Source organism: Struthio camelus, chromosome 14 (assembly GCF_040807025.1).
Source record: "Struthio camelus isolate bStrCam1 chromosome 14, bStrCam1.hap1, whole genome shotgun sequence".
Lineage (NCBI taxonomy): Eukaryota > Metazoa > Chordata > Aves > Struthioniformes > Struthionidae > Struthio > Struthio camelus.
Window position 1 is genome coordinate 11,732,589 of NC_090955.1, and position 20,328 is coordinate 11,752,916.

At 41.9% G+C, this 20,328-nt stretch overlaps 1 protein-coding gene across 2 annotated transcripts in view; it reads left to right on the plus strand.

The window, feature by feature from the left end:
* The window catches only part of PTPRG (protein tyrosine phosphatase receptor type G), a 411,417-nt gene that overhangs the window by 208,932 nt on the left and 182,157 nt on the right, over positions 1–20,328 (plus strand). For both annotated transcript variants that reach the window (XM_068907053.1, XM_068907052.1), the window contains exons 4-5: positions 12,278–12,457; positions 17,122–17,270. In XM_068907053.1, the coding sequence (XP_068763154.1) occupies positions 12,278–12,457; positions 17,122–17,270 (329 nt within the window). The remainder of the gene's footprint in view (positions 1–12,277; positions 12,458–17,121; positions 17,271–20,328) is intronic.

A 20,328-nucleotide genomic window follows, 5' to 3' on the forward strand; every position in this document is an offset into this window, starting at 1 on the left:
GAAAAGACATAAAGCACAGCGCTCTAGGCTTAAAATAGCAAATTGCTTCATATTTGAAATAAAAGTTGAAATGTGCTGTTGTTTGTACTTGCAGACCCCAGTATATGCTGGCGTATATTACGGTCCTGTGTCCATCCTTGTTGTGTCACACTGTCACAAGGGACACTCAAGTTAGTCTCTTGTGCTCATCCTTTCAGTTATCATCTTCTACTTGTTTGCCAGTTTTCCTCCCCGAAGAAGCTTCTTATGTTTTGAGCAAAAGTGTTTAAAGTTACTTTCTTTCCGTTTTTCCCCTACCACCACTCAGCAAGCTCTTGTTGGTGTGGTCGGCGTGGAGCGTGTTAGCCTTGTATCGGAAAGAGCCGCGCTTCTCCTGAGCGGTGCTTTGTTATGAAGTTTGTTTGACTGAAAATATTTTGCATGCTTAACTACCTGCTGGTGAATTTTTCTCTGCCAAGTAATGTGTCAGAAGCTAGCGGAGCGTAGTAAGTTAATTACTTGTGTGCACACTGTGAAGGAAAAGCAAACAGCAAGGCACCAGTGATACGAAGAATGAGACTTCATTTCAGTCGCCGGAGATTGTGTTGTTAATGAATCCGCTCAATCAGTGGGGAATTGGTAATGTAGATAAGACCAGGTATGGCTGTGTACTGATATGAAGATTAGTCCCTCAACCAAAACATTGTTTCTAGTGAGGGTTTGCTAATACTAAATAATTTAGTCTTTCAAAAGGACTGGTGAGATAAAATAACAGCCTGAATAATTATGGCTGTCTTGAAAAGACATGATGATGATGATGATGATCTTCTAATGTGCTCTGCAAGCACCGTATGAATCCAATATCTTACAGTTTTCACTGTTAACTGAGACACTGCAGCTTCCATTTGGTGCTATATGTCACCACGGGTTGCCCAAACGCTGCTGTGAGTAAATAGCACGGGCGGCACGCTCGAAGCCCGCTGCTGCCTTCCCAGCGTCGGGCCAAGGGGGGCCGGGAGCACTGCGCGAAAGCATGCAGCCGTGCTCGCTCGTGGTGGCCGGTCCCAGCACACAGGTGCAGGGACTGGGTGATGCTCTTGCCGTGCTCTGGTGGGAATTATCCTGGTGATGGGCGTGCTGTGGTTCACCGTTGCCCTCTCGGGTGGCCATCCCTAAACGGACTGTCCCTAAACCACATATTCAGGCAATGCTGAAAGAAGTGCATTTGTTAAACTGACATTTATTTTTTGCGTCTGTCCCACTAGTGGTGAGTGAATCTCTTGCAACGCTATCCTGATGCCATCTGTGAGGAAAATAGCAGTTATGAAACAAAAGTCACGAGAACAGTTGTAACTCTTTCCTAGCTCCAGAAGCAGTCATATCTGCTAAAGTACCTCGAGGTGGACATTATGGCTACTTATTGTCTTCCTATTTATTCCTACTCCTGATGCTCTTAAATTAATGGTAGAAACGTAGACTGAATGTTAATGGTAGTTGAAGCCAGAGTTCACAATGTGTCATTAAGTAAAAGCTGGCAACCTCCCAGCCAGCCTCTAGGGAACTGTTGTAGTGGTGCGTGTTAGCGAGGGGGACAGACAGCTGGATTGAGAAAGCTGCTCGAACAGAGATGCTGTTAAGACCTTAGGTGAGCACAAGTTGATTTGCACCTTAAAAAAAAAAAAAATCGGAGCAAAGTTAGCATTTGTCAAAGTTTTAACGAATGATTTCAGGGATGCTGATGATGTATTTAACAATAAGATCCTGGTGCAGTGGCAGGCTTCTGGTCAGGTTAGGATCAACAAGGGGTGCTGGCAAACTGAAGGTGACACAAGTGGTTTGGCAACAGATAACTTTTTTCTTTTTTCTTTTTTAAACTGTCCTCTGAGGACACTTTTTTTTTTTTTTGTAAATTTTAAACTTGAGCCAAAGCAACAAGTGAAAAATCAGTTTTGTAGCAGGTTTCTTTTGCAATCATGAGTACTTTCACTCCACCTGTGCCTCTGGATAGGCTTTATTGGTATCAGCCCTCCCTCCCTTTATTCCCTTTCTATATTGCTCTGTGCTCCCTGTGGGTGTTTTATTAACCTGTATCCTGCACGAATTCAATAAAAATATACACTTTTTTCCTTTCTTTCCATCTTTTATTTTTTTTTCCATGCTGGCTCTCAGAACTCTGGGGACGGCTCCTTTGCTTAGAACAGATGGGAATCAAGCAAACTTACTTTCTGTTCCCATTACCTCCAGTCTAGGTGGGTATTAATTTACAGGGAGGCATCATTTATGTTAGCAGCTTCTTTGGTGAGATCAAGGCTATTAAGGATGCGTGTTAGAAGCAGGATTTCGAGGCTATGGTGTTTGGAGAAATAATTGGAATTGTGTTTTCCCTAAATGCATTTACAAGCAACCTGGGGCTGAGATCCACAGCAAGACAATCGTCTTGCAGTGTTGTGTGCTTTTTTTTTTTTTTTTTTTTCCCTTAAATCTGCACAGCTCTTCACAAGTTTGACCAATCCTTGCGGATGCTTGGATGAGCCTAGTGATCTTCCCCTTTTTTTATAGAGGAAGGGGAGTGAAATGGAGCGTGGTTCTCCTGCTGGTAGGAAGGAGACACAGAAGCAAGATGGGAATTGGAGATTTCCCGACTTAAATGTCATGGCTTATTGCTGTCGCTGCCGTTCAGCGTTCATCTTTGTGAGCCGCTGGGCTGTCAGTAGCACAGGAGGGAGCTTTGATGCTTTAGGAGGGTCTCGGTGAAGCCCTCAAAGAAGGCAAGATTTCTAGCTTGGAGATAAAATGCCACCACAAAGCAGTGCTGTAGCCCACCGTGGCTGCTGCTCTTGCAAGTTTTCCTCTCACCTCCTACAGCCTGAGGTCTCTCGGCTGCAGTCTTGGGTTTGGCTCTGTGGTCACTTCTGCACCAGAGTGCCAGGGCCGGGCAGGAAAGTTGCCCATGCAGTTTCTTCCTCACGTTTTCCCTGTCCTTTTTCCCCTCAGAGCTTCAAACTGTGCTTTCTCCTTGGAGAAGCTCAAATGGGACCATGCAGCATCATGTGTGCTTGTGCTGCCATTCTCCATCTATTTAATTCCATGAAACACCAGCATAATTTCCTCTTCTATCTTTGCTGTTTGGAAGAATTGGCATTTCTTTTTGTTTCTGTCCCATGGGAAGGTTGATTGGATTTGTGACCTAGAGGAGAGGGTGTGTTAGCAGGTTATCTGGCTCAGGGAGATGACTTTGGAGAGGAGAGGATGAAACAAGGTAATCGAGGAGTAAGGAAAGCTGGCTTAGGAGGCCTGCGTATTTACAGAATTTAGGTGCTTTGTATTGGGTTTTTGGCAGATCTGCGTTAGGTTGTTTGGTTTTAAAAAGCTTTCTGAGGCAGGAGCTGTTTGCTGCTCTGTGCGTGCTCCCCTGGAAGAATGGAGCCCCTCTTCCTACTGCAGTTTTTTGGGCATTACTACAGAGTGAATATTTTTGCTGTCAAGGTCCGTCATTATAGCTAGTAACCTGTAAAGGAAAAAGAAAGAGAGAGAGAGAGAGGCTCTCCTGCAGAGAGAACGGCGGCCCTGCAGTGCTCGCGGACGTGGCCTGTCCAAGGCACCCATGACCAACCCCATTACTGAAATATATGTCTTCCTTCCAGCAATGCAAAGTGCTGTCATTGCACCCCTGCATTGATTCATAATGCATCTTCATTCAGTAATTTCCATTAGGATTTATACTTTTTAAAATTATATTTAGGAAGAAATCAATTTTTATGTCTGTCCCTAGCCTTCATGGAGTTTTACTCAACTGGTGCAGAAGTAGAAGAAAGTTAATTTACAACGTCTTCATATAAATTAATCTTGTGTTTTCTCCTTATAATATAAGTTATGACCTCGTTTATTATATGCAGCTCAGGGGTGAGCAGTTTGAAAAAGGCTGCAGACAGTTATGAAATGAATTGTGTGAGATGTCAGATATATGTATTAAAAATGCAGAAAATTATGAAAAATAGAGGATGTAGATGTATATAGTCTCAGTCACTTGCCACCAGCAGGCACATTCTGTGCCACGATTTATCCTTCTACTCAATAAGTTCTGCATATTAATTTCATTGATATTGTGGTGTTCTGTGTTAAATATAATGTAAACATTTTTGAAATATTAGAGTTATAAAACTCACCAGCTCATTAGTCTTGTCTATCAGGATTTTATTACACGAGATACCCCGTAGGAGCCCCCAAACTATTTAGCCAGCGCAGCTAAATTTAGAACTGTTTTCACTGTGGTGTGGTGGTAAATTTTTTAGATCACAAATGCTGAACCTTGAAATGTTTCTGGAAAAAGCTTGTTTTAGTAATTACACTTACTCCTTTATTGCGAGCTTCCTGCAACATTTGTCTTAAGGTCCTGGTGTTTTCCCGATTTTGGATGTTGTACGTTTCTGCCGCTAGAAGGTTGTTAGGTGCAGCGGGAGCTTCCTGCAAGATTCATGGCAGCTTCGTACTTGTTTTGAGGAACAATATGGGGATGCAGAAAGTACGTGTATGTATGTGGAGATACCTAGCTATCTATATATGTATATATGAAAACAAAAAAATATTTGTGACTATATATAATACGTATATACACACACATACTAAGGAATACAAAGCTTTTGAAAACATATAAGCTAAACTTGTTGCCAAAGGTAATTAAAGGTTAGAAGGTTTAATTAAAGAGTCCAGTAATAGTTTTAGCATCTGTGGATATGTAAAGTTAAGAAGAACACGTGCCTCACTCTACCTGCAGGTTCAAAAGCTGCAGACATTGTAGGAAAGTTTACGCTTGGGAACGTGGCTTAAAGCCCTTCCTTCATCCTTTGTCTCCACCAAGTTTTGGCAAGGGAAGGGGGGCAGCATCACTTATACAATCAGTTTTGTAGATAGGCTTTGTTTTTAAAGCCAAATGGCTGGAGATTGCTGTAGGCGGGGTAGCATCAGCGCAGAAGAGAATCGTTGGGTTGGTGTTTCTGATGTTGCTGCTAGCAGTGGCTCAAAGGTTATCTAAATCCAAACCCGTTTTGTTCCTTCTTCCTGCGTCTGCATTTATTGCAACAACTGCCGGTTAAGATAGCCCTTATCAGAGATTGTTCTTGGGGAAAGTGTCCTTAGCGGTTTACTACCTTTACATGTCTTGCGCATGCTTTTCTGTACTGAGCTTGCAGACTGCATGGTGCTTATACCTGCCTGGGTCTCAGCACGCTCTTCAGGATCTGGCTTTTGGTATTCAGTCTCATTTTTCAAGCAGTAATTGGAATTTTCTGTGAGCATGAGTGTCTCGTGTTAAACAGAGTGATGACAGAGAATAATAAAATGAAAAGCCCTTTTCCCTCAGGGTAGGAAATCCTGAAATCTTTGTTCAAAACAGCACTGTGAACTCTAACTACAGGCTCTGTTTCTCCATCTCTTTGAGTTTGATATGCCATCGTTTTTAGAGCAAGACAGTACAATTTCAGTAACTTTTCCACCCTAATATAATGATTCAACAACTTGACTGCTTTTTCTGCAATGGAAAGACCTCTGTAAGATGCCACTGATTTTTATCAAGGCTTTCAGAGATTTTTATCAAGGCCCCTGCATCCTCATGATAAATTACTCAGCAAGAGATAAGTCAGTCATTCAAATCTATCTTCTCTTCCTCACATCAAAACAGTCTTTAGGCTTCACCCTGTGGGGTTCACATTATTCCTTCTTCCTAGGAGGGACTGGGAGGTGAGAGGAGAGGCTGAAGGGAAGGTGATTTTCGGCCAGTCTGAAGGACCTTCCTTGGGTACCTTTCAGCACTTACTGATACTTGCTTTTAAATGGTAAAAATGAAGTCTTAGTTTATGGCATCAAGTAACAGTTTCAGTCTCTTTGTCCCAGATGACAGAGAGAGGTCCCAAACTGAGATTTGTGAAGGATCTTAAACTGTGTTCAGTTTCTGCAGTGAGTTTCAGTGGTGTGTGAGTGTTTTAAACCATTATTTTCCTATTTGAAAATTCAGCCTGCTAGTGAAGTTCATTGCCTTGCAGTTGACCAAAGGCTCAAGTTCCTCGCTCTTCCTCGGGGTTAAGAAAGGAGCAGTTTTCTTTTATTGGTGGTGACATTTCTTTTCAGTGTTTCATGAGATTTGGCTCATGATGGAGGAGTTCATTTATGGCAAGGACTCAGATGCGGAGATTTTGAGATTTACATCTTCAGCTTTGCTCGGCTGAATGCTGAGATGGTTGGGCAGATCGTATCTGCTAATCTGCCCAAAGGAAAACTTCCGCATTTACCCAGAGCCTGCCGAACCTGCAGAGGTTCTTACCTGCTATGATCCCTTAAGTCTCCCTTAAGATATTCATCCAGAGCTGTATAAGCAAGGGGTGGGGGATTTTCGTGTGAAGAGGAGATGCTATTTCATTCCGTCTTTCCTAGTAACTGGTTTGATTTTGTCTTAAGAGAGGCCTGGAATTTTCCCTTTTATACTCACGCTGAATGACACAAGGCTCTCACGCATCTAAAATAGAATTTCCAAAAGTATCTAGCGATGTCAAAGAGTGTCCCCATTGACTTTCAAATGAGATTCCGCTTTTAAGCACTTGAATCCTTTCTGGTTTTGTTCCTTGTGCTCTGAGCAGGAAAACAACCTGTAGCAGATGCTAGCGGCAACCTGCCTCGTTGGCATCACTGACATCCTTAACCAAATAACAGCGCCATCCAAGAAGATATCACAGCACTGCTTATAGCAGCTCTTGTGCCCTATTTTGAATCATTTGGTCCCATGTGCTTCCAACGCAGAGAGAAGAGAGTCTTTGCCACTCTACATGGTATCTGGGCACGCTGCCTGTGGTAGATCGTGTCTCCGTATCAGGGTAGCCTCTATCTGTATTTAAAAAAATCAAACATGCAAGTGAGCAGCAAGAGCTCTCTGTGGGGGGGGCAGTGAGGCCAAAGTAGAGTTAGAAAGGGGTGAGGGATATAAACCCTTCTGCATTGCCATTTTTCTTATGGTTCTGTGAATATCTGCCTTGCACATGATCACGGGTGAGTCATCTTAGGTGTGAAGGTGATGGGATGGGATGTCTCCACAAAGTGACCAAGTTAATTTGTTTTAATCACAGGAGTGAGGGGCTTAGGTTGCTTTGCAACCGTTACTACCATTTTCGTTCAAAAATGAAAGTGAAGAGGAACCAAACACAGTTAGATTTGTCTGAGATCAGTGTGTTTAAAAAAACAACAACAAATGCAAAAGAATCCCCCAACCTAAACTAGTTCTCTCTGCGCGCCAGGCTTGGGTTTTTAAGTCATTTTTTTGTGAGAATTTAAGAAAAACAAGCGATGATATTTCTCTCTCTTTCCCAACTGGTAAACTAGTGGTCAACATTACATTACTTGTGAACGGTTAGTCTGTCAAACTGTATCTAGATGTTGTTTAAGCGCATATGTGTGTAATAGACAATTTGTACCAGAGCAAATGACCCGTTAATTGGAAAATTATTTGAAATCAAGGAAATTCCAAAAGTTTTAATACGAGAGATTTTAAACGAGTGATTTGTGAAAGAGAAATAAATATATTTGATTAAAAAATAGTGGACTTTTTTTATACAAGCTGTAATTAGATTTTGGTGAAATACATTATTTTAATGGTTTTTCGTTAATGAAGCCTGCTCATTGTTTAGGTTGTACAGTAGCAAGAAGGAAAGAGCGGTCTTGGATTCTATTTAAAGAGCAGCTTGTGTCTTAAACTCTTAAAGATACTGCAGTAATTAACAAAGATTTTGCATAAGAAAAGGTTGTAGAATCCTTCTAGGAAGTGTCAAGTAATTTCTGATGAGGACAGATGATAGTATCTCTGCCATTAGGTGCTGCTTAAAACGTTGAGCAGTTGAGCGAAAGATCTCGATGAGGTTACTCCTCCAAGCTCTGCTTTCACGCCTTGGAAGCCAGCGGCCGTTTTGCTGCGACTTCAGTAGAAACAAGGTCACATCGCCAGAGACCAGTTCGTAGCCCCAGATCAGCTCCCGGCTTGCTCCCAGGCGACCTCGGAGAACACCTTGGATAGGGGGGTCCTAGTGTTAATGCGGGAGGATGCCGAGGGTTGGCGGCCCGGCCTCTTTCTCTCCCGCTCGTCCACCAAATCCTGGCCTTGAGGATGGGGTTGCCTGACACTCTGTTTACGTGCATTTCCACTGCTTCAGTGGAAACATGTTTTATTTATTAGCACAAGTGAAGGTTCTTCACTTGTTTGGGGTTTGACAACCAAATTATTTGTCAACTCTTAAAAGGCCAGTTCAAATTCATCCCAAATTTTATTTGTTTAAAGCCATGATGTTTACTGCTGGTGAAATGAAATACAAACACCTCCAACTTACTCTGTTTCAGATGGGTAAATGTCACACAGAGAACAAAGGGATTTTTCACTAGGTTTAAGCGAAACAGAGTCTTTATTTAGTGTCATGTTTTTATTTAAAAACATTTATTTAAAGTTCTAAAAAACAAAGAATTCAATATAGCAAGACAGGTGCAACTGCAAATGATTAATGATATAATTCTTGGTACTTTATAAAGTGTCTAACGCTGAAGAGATTTATACAGTGCGGAATGGCAATTGTGCTTTGATGGAAGGAATAGGTAATCAATACCTGCAAGCTTAGAAAAAGCGTTCTATTTCCTCCTCTAATGATATAGGGTTTTTTGCAAGGCAAGAATGTCTGGAGCATGAGACACTTAGAAGAAGAATTAATTTGGAATCTGTAGTGGAAGATCAGTTTCAATTAAAACTGCACTTGAATGTACATGGAAAAAAGCAGGCAGTTAGGCTTAAACCTTCTGATGGCTACCAGTGAATAAATGAATCCCGCTGCACTGTTCTCAATTACATTTCATAGGCCTTGGAGGTCATTTTTTATGGGTATGATGAGATATAATTTATTTACCTGGCTCTTAAATTCAAAAATAAATTTTTTTTTGTCTCTCCCTCCCCCTTTTCAAACTAATTGCTAAAGCTAGGATGGCCCCAGTCCTGCACTGCTGGGAATGAAGATGTTGAGGTCGTGGCCTCCATTACGGTCTAGAATTGCTGCCATAATGGTGTAGGTCATATTGCATGTAATAATTTGCATATCAAAAAGTTCTGAAAGAAATTAATGGGAAACCTACTCGTTTATAAAATCCTTTGCTGATTTTAACTAGCAGGTCTTGAACCTCTAAATCAGAGCTTAGCCTTATGAGTATAATTTGGGATGTCAGGACTTGGAATCACAGCACCGGCACTAAGTTGGGGGTTTGAATTACTAAGAGAGTTTCATTGCATAAGATTTTTTTCCATACTGGTGCTGAATTATTAAAGAAACATTTTATGCATAGAAAACTAATACTATTGCATGAAGATAGAAGATGCTGCTGTGCTTTTTTTTGGTAAGTCATAGATTTAGAATCAAATGAAGGTACTGCATTTATAGAAAGAGCTACATCACTATTAAACTAAACCAGATAACTTAAAATTAAAAAAAAAAATTAGATAATTCTTTTAAAAATGATATGAAGTTATAAATGCCTTTAGGGGTCCGTGCAGTGAATAACTAAATTTCAGTGAGAGTCAGTCCAAGGTACCTAAGTCACTTGAGGTCTTAATTCAATTGGGTGTTCTGTTTGTTTGTTTACCCTTGTGGCTTATTTTATTTGTTTTGACAAAACAGTTTTCACTGCAAATTGGTCAAGAGCTGGCTGCAATTAAAAAAAAAAAAAAGTCTTTGTGACAAGGTGCATGAAAATAACCTAATAGTCTCTGTTAAAATAAATCAGTTAAAAAAAAAAAAATTCCTATTGACTAAAGGGTCACCAAGGTATTTGGAAAATTTGAGTGCACAGCTCCTTTTTAATGCACAGCTGAAACCGCTGTGATAGCCTCTGTGAGCAGAGCACTTTTGAAAAACTCACCCCATGTTTATAACGAAGCCAAAAAACGGGAGTTGGCAGCTTTGATGATTATGTGCAGTACTAAACATTTTGGAGCAAATTCCCAAATTTCGTAGAGTAAATGCAATGTTATATGGAAAGTAAATCTGAATTGCCATCTAATTCACTGCAAAACAATTACTAAGAACATCCTGATTCAAGAAAAATCTATGTACGAGTGGAACACATTCAGTTTTCCCCAAGCAGTGCTTTTAATAATTCGGTTCTCCTCAGTGGTGGTACACTGGGAAATTAACTGGAAGTGGCTTTTGCTAGCTGTACAGGTTGAATCATGAGATAAAGGAAACTGATTTTTTTAGCTGGGTAGATGAGGTAAATGATTTTTAAAGGATATTGCAGTTTTGCCTAATTGTAGTTGAAAATAAAACACTGTCTTGTTGTTTTGGTTAACATATAGCATTTGCGTGCCATGAGTATAGTGCACAAAATCTTACTGTTGATTAAGCGTCCTACGTGGGCCCGTAGGAAGATAGGAGCAGTGCATTTTGCAACTGGAGTCATAAAAATCCAGGGACCACAGTGGCTGGCCTTCACCTGCTGGGTTTGGATGACACTAGTTGAATTTACGTATGTTTGTCAGCTGCAAGGGTAATAAATGCATCTTAGCACATCATGCGCTACTTTTATGCCTATTGAACGGACACGCTGCCTGCGTCTTTTGGAGGTGTGATGTGCAGGTATGACATCAGATGTTGTCTGATGGTTGGTGCTCCAGAGTAGGGCTTAGGAGACCAGAGTTCAGCTCTGGGCTGCGACTCGGTCGTCCTGGGTGAGCTTGGGTGAGTTGCACCCGTTCTCAGCCCATTGCTTGCCCTGTCTTTACATGAGAATAACGGTGCTGATCCCTTCTGTAAAGCACTTCAGGAATTGTGAGCGGAAGGTGCTTTGTAAGAACTCTGCACTGCTCTTTCAGGAGCTTAAACCACTGTTTGTGCTGCTAGGAAGGTAATCTCTTAGTCTCTGTTAATACAGTTTAAGAGTTAGAAAGGGAGGTCATAAGGAAAATGGGAATTTCACTCGAAAGCCTACATTTTGTGCTGTAAATCCAGTAATATTGCTGAGGTCTCTGGTGTCACATGACATCTAGAGCTGGTGTGTGGAGGACAAGGCCTTTATCTTAAACTTTTAATTTTTACTTGTTATTCTTATGGACTGTTTGTGCTGGAGAGTCTTGTGGAAGGGCAGGCCGAGCTCGGGCCGGGGCAGATGACCTCTGGCAGCTGGGGTCTGCAGTATCGCCTCTCTCAGCTCTGCCACCAGGAGTTGCACCTTGGCCGATGCAAGACAGCTCCTACCTCGCCGAGCGTCACCGGGGAGGGCGAGGAGCCGTCCAGCCTCTCCATCTCTTTCCAAGGTCTCCTATTTCCTCTTTGGAGCTGTGGCACCCTCTTCTTTTGCTGTCCTTGCATGGCGGCTGGCAAATTACCAATGCTTATATTGCCTTTTTTTTAAAAAAAAAAAAAAAAAAAGAGGGGTGTGGAGGGGAGGAGAAGTGCCAGTTTGGCTCTGTGTCTGCTTGCTTTTGGCTACTGTCATGTGATATGGATGGCTCTGACGTGCCCAGGTGCAGATATCTGTGGAGCTTCGCATTTACTGCTAATATTTGACTTGACTTGTTTAGGAGGAGTAATCTGCATAGGTGAAACCAGACTTTGTTAATCAGGAAAACAGAAAATGAGAGAAGAATAGCAGAAAAAAGCTACAGTTATTTTCCTGACAGGTCATCGCCGTCTTTACTTCTTCCTTCTAGCATTTCTTTTGTTGTTGTTGTTGTTTTGGGGTTTTTTCCCCCCCCTTCAAAGTTGCTGTGTTCAAATTTGCCAATATCTCATTTGGCTTAAACTCCTTCTTCTCATCTTTTCTAGCTTCAAAACCTCCAACAGACATGAAATCATTAATTAAGATTATATTATCTAGGCAGAGTATTACACAAACACAAATTAATGGGTTGTTGGTACACTATTTATCTCATGTAAAAAGGTAAACTATATACTAATGTATTGTGGCTGAAGCTTCAGGAAAGCTCCTGTAACGCCGTGCTAATTCATAACATACGGATGAGGGGAAATGGGGAATTGCAGATAGTTTTACAGAACAGCAATTAAAAAAAGGCCATTGTTCGTTACTGCTAGAGGCAAAGTTTGAGTACTGCATAAAGCTAATGGATGTCGATGTCTTCTTAAGTTTACAAGTCTTAACCTCTTTCAAATATCGGAAGTAGAGCAGCAGTGGAGTTACCTGGAGAGCTTAAATGCTTGATCCTCTTACTTAGAGTGATCCAGGACTACTGAGCTACAGGAATATTAATGGGGTTGGTATTTTTTGACAGGTACCTATGGTCCCGAGCACTGGGTCACTTCCAGTGAGAAGTGCGGAGGGTCTCAGCAGTCTCCGATCGACATTGTAGACCACCAGGCACGTGTTGGAGACGAGTATCAAGAACTGCAGCTTGATGGGTTTGACAATGAATCTTCTAACAAGACTTGGATGAAAAACACAGGGAAAACAGGTATGTTCTTTTCTGTTTGGCTACACAGCTTGCCTGCAGTTGATTAAAAATTCAAGCCATGTTTTACCCTCCTCCTCCTTTTTTATTGTTTTGTTGTTTGGGTTTTGCTTTTTTTTTTTCTCCTGCTTTTTACATAATTTCTCAGTAACAGCCACCTATCTCTGCCTTTGCACGCTTTGCAAAGCTGGTTCTGCAGATTAATTTTAAAGGTTTTTCTTAGGCTCCTTCTCAGCATGAAATAATTCTGTTGGTAGCCAGTTGTTCCTCAGAATAAAAGGCTGTGCAAGAGTTGTAAGGTGTAACCTTGAATTACCAGTTTTGGGAGGCTGTAACAGCTAATGCGAAAGAATGCTGAGATGCAAGGCTCAGGGAAAAGGGAACTCTAGGAGTCAGAAGGTTTTAGAGAAGAAAGGACAATAACTGCTCAAAGAAGTAGGGGCTTATTAATGTGTTTCTGATATGATTATAGTGCTGTGTTCTTCTCTGAACTGAATCCTCTTCTGCTCTGTCTGTTCTGGCTTTTAGAGAAAAGCACAGTCGGAGGGTACTGCTTATTTTTACCAAAACAGTTCACCAAAAGGTCAAGGTTGATTTATATGCAAAGCTGCATGCATTTGATTACTCTTTAAATCTAAAAATGTAAAAAGCAGAAATTATAAGGCCACCCTCTTCATTTGACAAGGTCAAATATTTTTAGGGAATTGGATTAAACCGCTAATTAATTCAATTTTATTTATTGGAACTATATTTTTGTCTTTATTAACATTCCACATGAATCTCTGCAGGGCTTTATGTAACATGCCTCTAGTCAGAGGTCTGCTAGCAAAACCCAGGGCATGTACCTGCACCGGGAGTCTGCAACGTAGCTGTGCACGTAGGGTGACCTCGGATACACCCACTGCTTCCGGGGGGTTTTTGGACCCGAGCCACAGCGTGGAGGCAGGCAGGCGCTTTAGATCCAATTCCAGCGTTTCGAGAACGTAGCAAGAGTCGAGAGCTTTTGCCTCTTAAGATGAGACGGAGCGACAGGCTGTGATCCTGCTTTGCTTCACCGCAGAGCAAATCTAGTTCGCGAAAACCACCACTAAACAGAGTTTGGGCTTCTAATGCATTGCTGAGGGTTTTTCTGCTTCAAGAAGAAATGCCTGTGTTTGCTTTGAAATCCTGAGTTTGTTGCCCTTTGTAGCAAAAGGAGGATCTCCGAAGGCTGAACGCTATGGAAATTTGGTGCTTCATTAATCCATTCGTGTTATAGACCCTGTCCTTTTGGTGACAGAGAGGTGTTTGTAGTAACCAGCAGTAAGTGTAATTAGAAATACCAAGAAAAAGCAATGTTAATCTTCTTCTTGGAAAGATGCTAATGATATACTGCATGTATAACATATTGCTGCACGAATAATAGGAAACGCTGTTGAACTGAATCGTGCTGGCAATTTTTCTAGTATTCCTGCAGTTGGTAATGAAAGCCGTATCTTGAGTTTCCTCTGCTGGGTGATTTTAACACTACTGCTGTCTTTGATTTCCTCACCCATTGGGGTATGGATTTTTGCTGACAAGTTATTGCTTCTCAGAGCAACAGTAACTGTCACTTTTCTTTGGTAACTTACGGCCTTTTACTGGTGACATGAAGACTCTCTTTGCCTTGCTGTCATCTCTGTTTTCTTCTGCTGAGCTCTCAACTCCTCCCTTATTTTATCGAGTCCCACACCTTTTCTTGGTTTTCAGATCTTTGGAAGCAACGTACCTGGGATTAGTTTTTCAAGTGGTAGGTGGCAGGGCAGCAAATGAAGCAAATGAAAGTTTTGGGTGGTGGGTGGGAGTCAGAGGCAGGTTCTGCTGCAAATCGCAATATATTTTGGCAGCAGAGTCCTGGAGCAGATGGCTGAGTGAGGCCTTCATATCACCGACTGGCAGAGACAGTAAACTAAATATCTGTTTAAGCAATGGTGATGGACGTAGAGGGCATTTCTTAGCTATTAATGACTGGATAGAAGAGACGAGGGTCCGAGGGAAAGTCAAAGACCCTTCACCTAGATGCTCATTAACTGGCAGGAAATGTCTTCCTTGGATTATTGTTATTGCTATTGGACTAGAATTCTTTTTTTTTTTCTTTTTTTGGAAAAGAAAGATTAGTTATTTTTGTGCTCTGAAATGTTAAAAGGTAAAGAGGTTATTGCTCTTTAGATTTGTTGTACTCTTCTCACCTTCCCCTGCCCATCTCGGGTAAAGGGTAGAAAACGTGCAGGAGACAGAGCTTCATCCAGAAAATGAAAACTGCTTCCTCAAGCCTCTGTCTTGACTAGAAATGCTCTTGTGCCCTATTACACAGGCACTGATGTGGGTTCGGGTTCCCCGCTGCAGAAGTGGTAAAGATCACTTGGAGACCATAAGCACGTTTCATAGCTGCGTTTGCATTAGCTGTTTTTGCCCGTGTGCCACCCCTTAATTAAGCATCAGCTGGTGTCAGCTGGGCCTGAGGTTGCTGGAGCCCGACCTGCCCTGGGGGACAGTGCGCCCATGGGAGCAGCACCCTTGCCAGCATTACGCAGCCGTCGCCACTTTTTTCAGGTCACTTAGTTATAGCTATGCGTAAATTTTGTTTCTGGGCTGATTCCTTGCTGCATTCTCTACAGAAATGACTAGATAAAAGCAGTGGCTCCCGAAGCCCAGTGATGGGAAGTTCAGTTCTTCCGATTCGGGGAGATGCTAGAAATCCCACGGAGGAGAAGGAAGCCCCCAAATTCCTGGTGATAAGGGGATGCTGCTAAGACAGGAAGGTGATGGGAACAAGTGTTGTACAGCTCAGCAGTGTAAGAAATACTGTAAAAAGAACAATTAGATGAACATTTCAGTTGTACATCCTCCTAATTATCCTCTTAATTATTCATCTAAAACAAGTAAAATGACCCCTGACAGAGCCATAAATGATTTAGGAACTATCAAATATTTATTAGATGCAACTGAATCCCCACAGAGATTTTCAACAGATGCACATGAATCTCCTTTCCTGTATTCCTCATTCCTTACAATTTTATGTATGGAATTTATTACCATTTGAGTGAGGTTTTCAGTATTTAAAATACTGTTGAGCTCATTGAGAAGTTTTTAAGGGAAGCAGAGAGCCGTGGTGCTTTTAGTCAGTCAGGTTTCACAGATTCGGTGTAAGGAGACAGTGGCTGCGAGTAATCCTTTGGCTCATAGGGACAGTATCCTACAGCTAGCCCTTCACCACCGTTCTTCCTACGCTAATGCTCTGAAGCAAAGGGAGTGTTAAAAGCACCAGAGACCATTGAAGGAAAGAGCCCTGTGATATCACTGGTGCAATTTAGAAGTACCTCAGCGTCTAATGTGGTTTGACACGTAGACATTTTAAACATAGACAGTTTGGTGCTTAGATGTTTCTGAATTGCACAATTGCACCTGAGGTGAGGCTTCCTCAAACAACTGTCTGTACTCATGGCGAGAGCAGCCCTGGTGTGGCAGAAAGTCTAGCCTGCAGCAAGACCAGTGATCCACCAGTGGAGGAATAACTTTTATTTCACAACTAGCCTTTTTGTTTTTTCAGCAGTGAATAAAATCCTCCCTTTTACATAATAAAATGTGATGTTCCTGTTGTGATGAGGCAGTTGGATTGAGAACACAGAAGAATCCTTGTGGGTTATGCCATTAAAAAAATCTTTAGTCGCAGGATTCTGGGCACAGTAAGTGGTGGTCTGCAATGGCTTTTAGAAGAAAATTCTAATTCTAGTTCTGTTTTTTAAGCAACCTTTTTGTAAGGGACAAGAACGAAGGGTTTTGTAAGCAGCCCGTTCCTAGGATTTGTGCATATTAAAAGTGGGAGACGTTAGAAAGGTAGGTGATTTTGTAGTGAGAGTAGCACATAGGAATTTTGGAAAGCTGGATTCAGTTCTTGGTTTGGCCACAGACCTCTCCTGTACCATATAACATCTTCCAGATCACCACCACCGGACCAGACCACTTTGCCCTCTGTTAGGACCTAGAGCTTATATTGTCATGCAAAATACAAAGGCATTTGGAAATGAAAATAAGTTAGAATGAAGATCCTTCTGACCTTTAATGAACCAAATAGCATCGATGTTACTATAATAAAACCCAGTTCTTATGAAGGGCTTTTCGTGAGTGGGTCTCAAAAAAAGGCACTTTCACTCTCTCCATTTTCCAGAAAGGAGGGGCGGGAAGGTGAAGGAAAGTACCCACAGTGTCCAGCAGCAGAGCTGGAGTTCCCCACTAAAATAGAGGGAGTCCAGCAAACAGAGAATCTGTTCTTTTCCTGGTTTGTGATCTGCAGACCTTCAGTGATTTGCAAGGCCGAGATGCATGGTCAGCCATTAGTCCCTGGAACCACATTAAACAGTCTTTTGATAGTTTACCATTTAAATTTTAATCAAAGTCCAATGAAGAGGTCAAAAAGTCCTTGAGAAATTTGGAGGTTTTTGCAATGTTCTGTAGTCTGTGAAGCTTCATAATCACTTTCCTAATTAGCCAGCCTTTTTTTTTTTTTAACCAACCCCTGTAAAGAGGAAAATGATCCCTTTGCCTTTTACTTGCATTGGAAAAAACTGTTCTAGTATAATGAGCAACAACTGTAAATGCTTCAGAAAAACTGTGCTAAGACTGTCTTTCTCCTTGTCTTGTGTGTACAGTTGCCATCCTTCTGAAGGACGATTATTTTGTGAGTGGCGCCGGGCTGCCAGGCAGATTCAAGGCAGAGAAAGTGGAGTTTCACTGGGGTCAAAGCAACGGATCGGCTGGCTCTGAGCACAGCATCAATGGCAAGAGGTTCCCTGTTGAGGTGAGTGGAAAGACATGTGCTTATTTACACAAAAAAAAAAAAAAAAGAAAAAGAAAAAAGAAAAAAAGGAGGGAAAAAAAAAGCAGAATGTATTGCAGTAGTTTGAGATGACTGTGAATAGGGCAATGTTTCCTTCAGTGAACATATCACTTTCAAGGCCCTTCCGGCCCTTGCAGCACTCTATCTATCATCTCTTATGTGCTTTTGCAATGTCAGCTTTGAGCTTTGTTTTGCTCGCCTTGCCAGCTTTTATGTCCCATGGGTTAAGTTTCAAACAGCCACTTTTCTGGTTTCTCCCATAAGCTTTTCATGTGTGGGAGGATCTCCTTGCAAATATCTGCAAAGTGACCTCATCGTCCTCCAAATCTTTTCTTTCCCATGGTGCTTGCAAACAAGTAACTGGCCGCGGTTTGGGAGCCGTTGTGTCAAGACTGCTGTCTTTTGTTGGTATTGCTTCCTTGCACACGTACAGCCCTCTCTCTCTGCCTGCATTTAGTTACAGTTGCTTGTTTTGTACTGCCAGCACATCGGGATAGATCTGTAGGAACAGCTCCTGTCCCAGCACCATGAGCATTCAGTGCCGAGGGCAGCACCGTGGCAGGAGCGAGGGCTCGACTGAGGCTCCTCGCCCCACGAGCATGGCCATGGTTGGGGTAAGAGGACAGCCCAGCTGTCTGCAGCTCAGTGCAAAGGTGTCCCTTGGATGGTGGGGACAGCCTTGGCATCACGGCCACCATCGTCCCCAGTTTGGGGGGGGGGGGGGGGAGGGGGAGGTCTTGGATGGTGCCAGCTAGCCCTGGGTCATTCTGTCTATGGTGTGATTTGCTTGCGATATCAGTAGAGTTTGCTGGTGATTTTCGCTTTATACTCAAGGTTTTGCATCGTGAAATAAAGCTGATATTGCCTGGAGTTACCTTTGCCAACCAGAGATCAGATGAGCATCTGCAGAGCAGTTCATGTAGTGGCGCAGCACATGGTTGTGAGCAGGTCTAGGTGCTGTGCTTGTGCAGAAAGCTCACGTGTGGGCAGGAATGGCTGTCTAGGAGTGTTTTTTTCTTTCCCACTTCTATCTGACTCCTTGAGATTGGATGGTCTGTGAGGCAGGTATTTTTTTACGAGCTGTTTCGACAGCGTCTGGCTTGATGGAGCTGTGATTTCCCATGTCAGGTCGCCCCTGAAGGCATGGAGCAAAGCCCAAATGATCTTGCACCACCCTATCTCTCTTGGTTGACAATACTGGTATTTGTAACAGCTATTTTTGGGTGGCAGGAGGAGCATTCAGGAAGTCTACAGAGCCAGTCAACTCTGTTTGGAAATCTGAGGGAGTGGAGGTAGTAAAGGACCTTGGGCTGCTGCTTATGTGCGTCAGAAATAGTATTTCCACTTCACAGGCCCTTTCTTATGATGCCAAGGCTATTTGGTGCTGACTTGAAGAAGGTTGTTTTGCTTTGGGAAAAAAAGCAAATTCTTAAGGAATAATTTCACTTTTTCTAAATATTCTTTATTTCCCTTTCAATTGGTTGGAATACTAATTCATTCTGCTTTAAAATTTAAAAGAAAAAAAAGAGGAGCCTGTCTTTCTGAATTTAGGTCACTATTGTTTTTTATGAATGTTGTGCAGAACAATTTGCTATATCAGATGGGTTTAATTCTAATAACAAAAATGTAATTTTCAGTGAGTTGCATTCATTGCAAGAACATGGATCTCTGAACTCTGACCTTTCTGGGCACGATGACATTAGCAGAATTCCCACGGCCTTTCCTTTAATCTTTTTTTAAGAGAAGAGCAATTTCTAAAACAAGGCATTCCTCGTTGTGATGCTATGTACCTCCTGCCCAAGAATTCCACATTTTGATGTACTTTATTAAACCATCTGCTGAAAAGGATATTCATGGGTGGGTTTTAAAAGGTGCTTGAAGTGTTCAGTAGGTCTGACTTGATGGAACAATGTTCTTCTTGCTGATATATACAGAAGTAGTCCTTACAGTTGGGATTAGACCTCTCAAGCAGTCACTATACATGTATGCACAGTGGAACTTTTAATTTGTAATGCTAATTATAGTTCAGGCTGCAACTGTCTGATGCAACCCTAATTGCCTGACGCTGGGAGGTCTGTGCCAGAAATACTGTACTTCGTTTGAGAAGTGGCATTTCTAGGAAAGCTGTAGAAAGGAAAAAACAAAATGCCATCCTACAGAAAGCAAAGGCCAAATCAATCTGATTGTTCTGAGCCCATGGACACAGGTAAGGCATTTAAGTGCACAAGTATTGGCATTCCTGGTCTGGAGCAGTTAGAGCAGCATGCAATTGAAAGCAAACGTTTTCTGAACCCAGTTGTGAAACCAGATGTGGACTATGCAAAACCTATTAGTTGCAAAGCATATCCCAAAGGAATGCAGATAGATCAGCTTCATCCATGGACTTCGCTCTGTATCCACATGAAGTTTAGATGTTTTTTCCTCTGGGAAACAAAATGCTTGCTGGTAGTCTTTCTTCTTGAAGAGGATGCAGTAACTAATTAGAAATGTCAGATGTAATACAAAGCATTATTGTTTGACCATGTTGTTTGGTTTTTATTATTACAACTAATGTGTCAGATGGTAAGGCTGTCTACATTAATTGGTTTCCTTCGTTGAAGCCCATCTGGATCATATTTTTTTGTGATTTATATATTAAATTAGTTGGTAAGATATATGAGAACGTCCTTTTGTTTCCTACTTTAAAGGCATGTTGGATGAAAGGCATATTATCTTGCAGTGCTTTTATTCATATGTAGTGTATTGTGGTTCCTTTTCAATCCATAGCATATGTAACAGTATTTTAGATGGTGTCTATCATTATGTCATATTGATTGCTTATTTATTGATCAGATTCTCCTTGCTGATATTGAAGCCTTATGAAAACATTATGAGGTTGGCTGTATCTGAAGTTGCCTCTGTGAACGGAGGTGTCCACGTGCCAGTTCATGGTTCCAGGCCTGGTCAACATTGACCTGGTATCTCGATTTTTTTCCCCGCCTTCTTCCCGTTTTAGCACCATCATTTGGGCAAGGCTAGT